General features: G+C 35.2%; 1 protein-coding gene across 1 annotated transcript in view; it reads left to right on the top strand.

The window, feature by feature from the left end:
- The first annotated feature begins 272 nt into the window (after nucleotides 1-272).
- LOC127868538 (angiopoietin-related protein 1-like) overlaps nucleotides 273-10,276 on the top strand; it is a 16,487-nt gene continuing 6,483 nt past the window's right edge. Inside the window, exons 1-8 of the mRNA XM_052410384.1 lie at nucleotides 273-321; nucleotides 648-702; nucleotides 1,334-1,416; nucleotides 2,325-2,396; nucleotides 2,914-3,001; nucleotides 3,329-3,423; nucleotides 3,771-3,839; nucleotides 5,200-5,326. Coding sequence (XP_052266344.1) covers nucleotides 654-702; nucleotides 1,334-1,416; nucleotides 2,325-2,396; nucleotides 2,914-3,001; nucleotides 3,329-3,423; nucleotides 3,771-3,839; nucleotides 5,200-5,326 — 583 coding nt within the window. The 5' untranslated portion in view covers nucleotides 273-321; nucleotides 648-653. The remainder of the gene's footprint in view (nucleotides 322-647; nucleotides 703-1,333; nucleotides 1,417-2,324; nucleotides 2,397-2,913; nucleotides 3,002-3,328; nucleotides 3,424-3,770; nucleotides 3,840-5,199; nucleotides 5,327-10,276) is intronic.

Genomic DNA, 10,276 nt, shown 5'->3' with positions numbered 1-10,276 from the left:
AACAAATTAATTGCTTCCCTTAATCTGATCTACGACCCGTTACGCATATGACCTGCAAATTTTCAGTTGTGATCAATGCACACGTATATCCTAATTTGCGTGGTAACTCACTTTCTAATTGTCACGTTAATAATTGGGACATATAACAGTCTCTCGAGATCCAGAAGACAACATCAGTATTAGTTGAACACAAGCTGATAGCATGTTTTCGCTTTTAACGGACGAATTTTGGAGAGATAAGATAACAGAAGGAGTCCTTTAAAATTCCCAATTACGGTCAACGCGTTGCAGTCACTACACGTTCGCTGGTCTGACAACACGGTAAGAATGCTTTAATTTTGTTTGACATAGATACGTTTCTCATTACTTCAAATATAAGAATGGAATATAAGTTGCCACACAAGTTTATTTTAGATTTTGAGTATAAGTCTTGTTAAATTGGTTATACGCAATGGTTTTCAAAAGAAGGTCTAGAGTAGCAGGCGTATTTTATCCCTGTCGCCGAGCAAGTATCTTTTTTATATAACCTGTCTTTTATAAACAAAATGTTTTTTATGTCCAGGCTCGTACGTATGTTTGATTTCGATTTTATTATTATAATAATGGTATGCACAATTTTCAGATAACGTTTTTGTATTTTGTTTAAGTCAAACATGCTCCTGATTTTGGGAATTTTCTTCGCTTTACCAAGCTTCAGCTTTGGTAAGTAATATTTCAGAAATAAAACTAACGGACAATACATGGCTATTGAATGTTATTCTGTCCTTGTGTAATCCAATGTCGATGTTTTAACTTACATTAGTGATAATATAATTGCGATGAAAAGCCTGAATACTACACATGTTTGGTTAAGTTTTGATCAAATAGCCACTTGTCATTTTCACACGGTATATTTCAGATGAACATCGGAAAGCTATCAATAAATTACCTATATGTATAATTTTATCTTTACTTAAGACCATGGGATCTATGGACCAGGTTCTTGTCTGCGCCACTCTGTGTCAGTTCCCAAAATGCTGTCGTTCTTCAAAGAGTGAATTATTGATGCCTATTGATAATCTGAGCCTCGTGATGTGAAAATTTAGCGTAAAGCATCTTAGTTAAGTGTTGTCCCAGATAAGCCTATGACATCCTCACATGTTAAACAGGGACAACTACTTCCGCTGTTATGGTATTATTTCCGCTAAAAGGAAGTCTCTTCTATATGAAATCCAGTCTATGCGAAAAGTATTGCCCCTAATAAACCTGTGCGAATTATACAGACTCATCTGGGACGACGCATGCATTATGCTCACTTTCCACAACGAGGCTTATCTATATTTTTGTTTTGTAGTCAACTGTTTGTCATGTCTGCGCTGCACAGACATCCAGAGCCCTCGCCACTGTAAATATGTCACGAATTGTCCATTTGGGGAGGTAATTATATGTTATATTCACAATGTATATCGATCAAATAAAGAAGACAGGGACCTAAAGCAAAGTACCGATTGTTTAGAAAGTACAACGCTTGCTCTGTTCGTAGAATTATGTCAGATACTTCATCATTTATCAACCGGATTGAAACTCATCTAATGCCCTGCAAGAATCCTACATTAAATGTCCGTTGTCGCCGCTTACGGGCGATACATTGCGCACAATATTCACATATGTGAATGTCGTATTGTCGTGCTAGGTTTCGAAAGTCATGGATCGCATTATGCGTCGCTATAAATATCATGAGCAGCCTTTAGAACGCGAAACACGATGTGAACTGTATAGGCAACTATGACCAAGGCCTCACGTCATTTTATCGCGCTCAAATACTGATAGACCAAAATCCATGTGGCCCTATTAAGCAAGAGTTTTGGAATCTGCGATTTCATAAATCTTGTCCATTGATGTTATAACGATCACTTCACACCTTGTTTTGACAGTTCAACGCCTGTTTAGAAATTTCCATTGTCTGAGTGCAGACCACGTTAGGTCTCGAAGAAGACACGTACAGCATACTTTGCAAATTTAGATTTTACTGGACAAAACTTCACACATATAGATTAGTATGGTAGTAATAAAATAAATGAAGCTCTGTTGAGCTTATAAAGGCAATAAACTTATATGGTAACGAAAGTACGATTTCCGTTCAGTATAAAGAAGTGAAACTCCAGCTGCTGGAGCAGTATTGAATTTTCATTAAAAACAATTTAAAAACAAATCAAGTTGCATTTTTAAGGTAATTGTTTGAATACACGATATACCGGTAAATCTTCACTTACATATAAAGTGCAAATAAAAGTTTCGTTTCGCTCGACATCAGGTTTGTTTGCTGATAATTAATTGTGTCGTAGGTTTGCCACGTTCACCAGAAAACTAACGACTTTGGGGATGTGCTGTTTGACCTAGGATGTACACGCGCATCGGTAGGTCGTAAACTACTTGTACAGTAAATTCAATGATGTAGCCTATGTGTCATCCAAAAGCAACACGTATAATTGTATTAGAAATAGGAAACGAGTTAAGGAGTTTTCTAGTAGTTATACTTTGGTGAACTTATTTACGAATGTCCTGTTAAATGAAAGGTGTGTTTGTCATTAATGATTACCTTTGCGTGTATTTGAATGCATAAAGCTAATGTAGTTTTACTTCTTTACATTCGTTTATTTACGAGACATCATTTAATTTTGTAATGACGGCGTAATTCCCGAAAAACAATTTCTTTCGTTAGCTGCATTAGAAAAAATATATATGAAGTTAAAACTTTGAACATGCTTAAATAAAAACATATGCCTGGTGATTATTATTTAAACGGAAAGCATGATAGAGCATCAGGAAAAAATAAATACCTCAATAAAGGTTATGTTAAATTTTAACAAAAGTACGCCAATAGTAACAATATATGATAGTAAAACGAGCACCAACATAACGTATCCATTGCAGGCGTGTTCAAACCGTTCTCATAGCGACCACACGTGTGACGAATGCTGCAATAAAGACTTATGTAATTCAGCTGGATGCGGACAACCCGGTAGATTAAATCTGAGTCTAGTTAATGAATCTTCGTAAAAATAAAAGATGACAATGTGTCGTTGATAGGTTAGACGTATAGCAAAATTTCACAAAGCAAAGCGTCCGTGGGAAACAGGCATTCGCAATTATTTAATATATTTAATTTTAGTTTTCATTATTAATTATCTATGATTGTTTTTTGTTTTTAAATCGTTAAAGAAAAAAACAATGTTTAGCATGTGCATGCAAAAAAGCAAGATAATATTCTGCTACTTAACATAAGACCACATATCAAATGGCAAATATAAATATCAATTTACTTTGCAATTCTACTGTATTTAAACAGGATATCCACAAAGTCGGGGTCCAATATGCTACAGTTGTTCAGCTCAAACCACCGAAGGAAACTGCCATAAAATTGACTTTTGTGGAATCCACGAGGTGCTTTTTTATGGACAGACAGTTATATTCCCAATTCAAAATATCTACTCGAAACTGAAATAACGGAACCGAACGATTAACCTATCACACAAATAAGTTTACTTAGCAAGGAAATGACAACACTTTATAGGTTGAGCAGTTATACGATGATTACATGAATTATGTTTAACACTTTGTATAGTTAGTACTGCATGGTTGCACGGTTTTTATAATAGCACTATGTAAGATACGACACCAAGATGTCCTCTTTATTAGCTGTTTATTTCCGAATGTTTTACATGCACATTTTGCAATGAAATATTATATTTGGTCTAAATATGACACAATATATATTGCGTATTTTTAAGGTATGCATGATACACGACGAAATCGAGTTTGGAGACACCGTGTACACATCTCAATGCGCTGTTTTGGCGGTATGTAACAGAAACACACAGTATTTTTTAATAATATGTCTGCATTCCACGTTGCTGATATTGCTGCCATTTAGATGAATAACACTTCTCTGTAACAGCAAAATGATTATTTAATACATAAATTGATCGATATTGCCGTTTAAATAAGGTCAACGTTTGCAGCGATTGGCGTCAAAAACACCTGTGTCCCTTTAAGGCTATTTATTCACCACATGCACCCACGTAAGTAACACATATTGCTGCATCTTTGCTTCCCCATCCAGTTTGACATTACCCAGAAGCAATCGCCGACATTTAAAACTTAAATATTCATACTTTATTCATTACAACGTCGATTTAAAGACATTTGAATACTGATTCGACTTGTAATGTTTCGTTGAACAGCGGGACATTAACCTTTGAGACATCACCATTTATGTCTAGATCTGTTTATTTCCAGTTGGTTTCTTAGACGATTTCTCAGATATTCAACGTATAACAGTCTTCATTTGTTAAGACTGCTTTGCTTCGCACTCGTGATTTAAATCATACTGATCTTTACCAAAGACCGTGGGTGTCTTGAAAACAAATTATGGACGCGTTTGCATACAGATATCAAGTTTTAGTTAAGGTTTTTGTTCCGTTTTTATCTAAAGCAAACTAAAAATAGTTGTTTCAGTGTTTGTGGTCTATGAAAATGTGAAGGTTTTTAACTGTTTTACTTACATTTTTATAAATTGTTGACCAAATTGATATGTTCACAGATGCAGATGAAGATTATTCAAACTCCTGCTTTATTCAAGATGATAAATATTAATATTAATTCAATGTTATCGCTATACTACATTTCTTAAGATTTTCTGTTCAGAAACACAATAATCAGTGGTTATATAGATACTATTCTTTCAAAAATCACAATAAATACATCTAATGACTCATTCTAAATGTACGGATATCGTTTATAAGCCGAAATCATATGTTACAACCGTGAATTTCCAGATCCCGCCATATATTTTTTTATTTCGAAGTGTATCCGATGTCGGACTGTAACAACCGCCGATACCACATTTTCCTTTGTTAAGAATGAACAGTTTAACTGCTTTTAGTTCTAAAATGTTGTTTTTGATTTGATAAATTTATGGTTCGTTGAACCAATATGAACCCAAACCAAGTTTTTAAAAGAACAAACGCTCTCTTTAATAGGAAAATATTGTTTCTGAAATAAGAAACTAGTCAATAAAGATTGATTAAGTGTCAACAAAGTAAGATGTACTAGTGCATGCAAACGAAGCGTAGTATAACATCGCACAATTGGTAATTAACATGTGTGATTTTTGACGATACGAACGTGCATGTAAATTTAATTAATTCTATCTTGAAGTATTGTGAAGAACACAAGGCGGAAATTGCAGCAATTATCGGCAGGTCTGTCATAGATGATACGAGGTCAATCACAGAAACCACATGCCACCATTGTTGCGATAAAGACCTGTGCAACAGTGAATGCAGTGCGTACTTTTTATTTAATTCTTAAGTTACATATTCATACTTATTCTTTAGTCCGATGTTAAATTTGATATTTTATATTCTTGCAAAAATAATTGTACATGTGTTTATAATGTTATTTGAACATTATTTAAAAAATGCAAATGGAGAAGACACAAACAAATAATACCGCAGGCTAGAATGGGGTTTTTCTCCTTCCCCAGTTGGAGTTGATGGAACATTTCTAAAAGGCGTTTGTTTACCGAGTATCGTGAAGGTTTGATGCATAGTTCGTGTCCAGTCCCGGATTACACCTGAAGCAGAGTAGGAAAGTGCCTATTGGCCCGCGACTGACAATCGTTTGTAATTTGCAAAGCCGTTTTGTTTGTGCTGGTGGTTTCGTTTTCAAAATGTTCATTAGGGATCTTAGACTTGAGTCGAGTTTACAGTGCTCTTCACTATTATTTCATTCCCCTGATTAATGCCCTCATACAAGCAGTGAATATTCTTTGTTCGTTGAACGATACGGTTTGGTATATTCTTTCAAGACAAAATCTGCGAATGGTATATTGACATAACGGTATTGTAATGAAATACATGTACCTATAAAAGGTAAAATGTTTCAGCCTTCGCACTGGTAGGCTAATGTTAACGAGTGAAATCGACTGGGTACTGGCGTTCTTGCAGGCACTAGGCCGACCAGGGCCTATAAGTGCGTTGTTGACCGAGTCATCTTCATGTTTGTTGCACATTATGAACTAGCTATGTTTTCGATTTTCGATGTCATATTTTAAACAATTAAAAATGTGTATGCCCTCATAAAGGGTAAATACTTGATATATGGTGTGATAAAAACTTCATTTTTGATTCAGTCATGACACAACTTGTATATATTGTGATACTCCATCGCATAATGTTTTAATATTTGGTAATAAGCAGTATTGAAAACAATTTAGTTTGGTTGTTGTCCGTTTAGCGATAATAAATATTAATTTGACTTTTGGAATAGTGGTTACGTGGGGCTTTGCTTTCACCCCTTTGAGTAATTGTGGAACATGTTTAGTTTTTGTTTTTCTGTAAGTAAACACGTTTTCTTAGTGTTTTTCAGGTTACATGCATAGTACTTTGTGTTTATTTAATCAATGCAACTTTTAAAAAGTGTACCCTTTAAATTTATCCGACGTCTACAACGTTTCATTAATTAGGCGTATTTATTTATAGAAAAAATATTTTTAACAAATCACGACTTATCGCGCATATATTGATTATATAGTCTTTGATACAATAAAAAATAAAATAGTTTCGACCACGTACCATTTACCTTTAGGCCGTTTGCTACTCATATCGTTATTTGCTTCAATCACGCCCATAGACATTTACTTGGTATGTTATTTTATAGTTTTGTCTGAAAGGTATATGTGTATTACCTTTCAAGATGGGTGACCTTTAAAATTCGATAGCTGTCCATAATATGTCAACGTTTCAGGTCTCGGGTGTGTGGATTTGATGCAAATTTTATCATTAAATTTAAATGCATCATTCTTTATTTGAAGATATTACCCCCCCCCCCCCGTTCGAAGAAGAGGAGGTATGTTGTTTTGCTGGATATCGGTCGGTCTGTCCGTCGGTAGACCAGTTCGTTTCCGATCAAAAACTCGCCAACGAAATGACCGATTAGCTTAATACTTTACATTTGCATTGGCCTTTGACAGGAGATGACTTCTCTTGAAATTGTGGTCACTAGGTCGAAGGTCAAGGTCACTGTCACAATACGTGTTTAAATCGTTTAAGATCATTAACTTGTCAACGAATTTACCGAATTGTTTGGTACTTTACTTGTGAATTGGCTTTGGGCAGTTTATTATCCGCATTAGAATTGGATTCACAAGATCAAAGATCAAGGTTACTGTAACAATAAGTGTGAAATTCAGTTCCGATCAATAACTCGTCAACGAATTGGCCGATTGGCTTGATGTGTCCCTGTACATTGGCCTTGGACAGACGATGACCCCTATTGAAATTTAGGTCACTAGGTCAAAAGTCAAGTTTACTCTGACATTAAATGTTTAATTTGTTTCCGTTCGATATGTCATCAAAGGATTGAGTGATGGGTGACAAGGCCCTGTTATGGGGGCATCTGTTTCCGACAGCGGAGCTCTTGTTAATTTAGATTCAAAATTGCAGAAGATATTCACATCCTGTAAAATATAACAGTGGATTGATAAATATGATAAAAATGATTTTGCCACGATAACGGTTTGTAGTTTGTTTATTCATTTAACAAATATGTTTACACATATTATTGAGAAGGATAGTAAGATTAAAAGGAACACTTATGTTATGTCCTAGCATAAACAAGGGTGCATTTATAAAATCAGCAAATAACTCAAAACCTTAAAACAGTTCTGCAATAAATTGTTTAAAATGTTCACATTTCCCCAAAATGTTATGGATTGTTTCCGTATTTCCGGCATAAGCCGTTTTTCATATTGTTGATGATGCTACTACGCCGCAATTGCTTGTTTGGTAAGCCGCTAACACGTATTACAACGTATAAACACGTTATAAACGTGCATATGCCTCTTTAATAAATCGCGACGATCTGATCCGATACATCAAGTGGGACGAGTGACCGATTATTGATGACCGCTGTATAATACGCCAGTAATACACCTGTTACTAGTGTGATAAAAATATGTCAATATAGGGATAAGACACGTTTTCGAAAGCATGATCATCTGCGGGCGCTCGAAAAATCCGTTCCTGCCCGAGTGCGCAGCACGATGGCAGGAACGGAATTTGAGAGCGCCCGCAGATGACCTGTCCGAGAAAATGTGTATTTTTTGCTATTATTGCATAAACAAGTCGCACATACCAAAATAAATTAAAATACCATTGAAAACAATATGTCTTGTTCATTCGACATCGACAAAATAATTCGATTATTTTATATGACGTCATACGGTTCAAGGTTGTGATTTACATATGCCTCACTCGGTCATCATCATAAATGACTGGCTTTACATTCGAATAGGCAGTTTTTGATTTAAAATGTGTTTAAACAGTGGATTAATGCAAATTTGAAATGATGCCGCCCAAAGTAAGAAATGAGAAATTATTTTGGAATTTATTGGTCGTGACGGATAAATATATCGTCAGAGTAAGTCATTGTTTCCATAGATGTTTCTTTCGTACAGGTCTATCTTATTTCGTTCCAACTAAATTTTCTAAAAATTAATACTGCCTACATATTGTCACTGAAGTATTTCAAGCATACAACAGGAACGTTGAAGGTACATAAACACATACATTTGCAGCATAGTCTTTGGAAGTGTTGAGTAATAACCTTAGTTAACGTTATTGACGTTGTCAATAAAAGAAAGCTGTTGTCAAGAGAGTGAAGATGGTATAATTTGAAATTGTAGATTGAAATATTCATTGCCTTTATCCCTGCATGCATGAGGATACTGGTGCTTATGCAGTTCCCAATTTATGCTTAGAAGTTCGTCGAAGGCTGGAGTTATTAAGGTTCATAATGACTTCATTGAATCCACTAATGGAAGTAACTGCGCGTGGACCAGTTTATGGATATGAAACAACACATAACAGGGCTTGAACGGCACGTGAATCGCCTTGTTAATACACGATTTCTCCCGTTTAAGGCCTCCTTTTGCCAAGTTTCTGCACCCCGCCAGAGGGCATTATAGATAGAGTTTATGCAATAATGCCATTTAATTTCAAACAACTGTTTGTTAATACATTCAAACGACTTCGAGCAATTTATATCCAACATATTCGCACTATCCACACTTTTCACAATTTTGCAATTGACCACTGACTGTATATGCTATTATAATTTAAAAAAACAATACATTTTGTTCTACTATTTTTTTTACCGGAACAATAAACATCGTAACTGTTAATGATGTATTTCAAAAGTTATGTAAACAATTAATAAGTATACCTACATTGAGAAGAAGAAGAAGATGATGATGATGATGGAGAAGAACATATGTGAATCCAGCGAGATAGGCGCAACCAGCAAGTAACAATACCATCGTAAAGCAAAAACTACTCTATGGAACAAAGACCTGGAGAATCACAGTCACTTCCATGAAACAAATCCAGGTATTCATCAACGACTGCCTTAAAACGACCCGTACGAAACGTTGACCGGACAAGATCACAAACTAGGAATTACGGAGCAGAACAAATCAGCTAACCGTTGTAGAATGTATTTTCAGAGGCATTGGCCATGAAAAGGTAATCTCTCACATGGAACCCCCTAGGCAAGAGAGGGCGCCTTGAAACGTCTGGAGTCGAGACTTGGATGAAGTTGCAAAGCTGATGCGAAAAACGAATTGAAATGAGACTCGCCTAGAACCGAGACGGCATCACATGCAAAGATGAGATGAGAGATGACCCTTACAATGTCGAAATAGTCGTCCAAAAGCGCCAATACTTAAATGTGTGGATTTGATAGAGATATGTGTCATGTATTTATTGATATTATGCAATATTGGGCGTTTGCACTTTTTTATCTCATTTTTCATTTTCCATCTAAATCTAATATTGGCCAATTGTGTAGCGCTTGTACATATTGTTATATAGTATTTCTAAAATAGTTAAAAAGCCTAAATTTTAAAACCCATAACATACTTGTTTTTCTCTGTTGAGTGAAAAAATAAAACTTGTAAAATGTCTTTTTCATACATAATATATATTTTTATAATGTAAAAGCGTAGGACTTCTTTTTTTCTCCCATTTGACCGTACTTCCACAGGTAATGCCTGCACACGATCTTTTAATGGATTGCAGATTGGGACCAGATCAGATAAGATTTAGAAATGGTATTTTATGGATTAATTTATTTAAACAGTCCGTATCCAAAATGTTTAACTGTCACCCATTTTCAACCAACATGCTGATGTTTTTGGCCATCACATCAATTAAAAAAGCAGCATTTTTGGAGC

This window comes from Dreissena polymorpha, chromosome 1, assembly GCF_020536995.1.
Source record: "Dreissena polymorpha isolate Duluth1 chromosome 1, UMN_Dpol_1.0, whole genome shotgun sequence".
Classification (NCBI taxonomy): domain Eukaryota; kingdom Metazoa; phylum Mollusca; class Bivalvia; order Myida; family Dreissenidae; genus Dreissena; species Dreissena polymorpha.
This window is presented reverse-complemented; position numbering and strand designations above follow the sequence as displayed.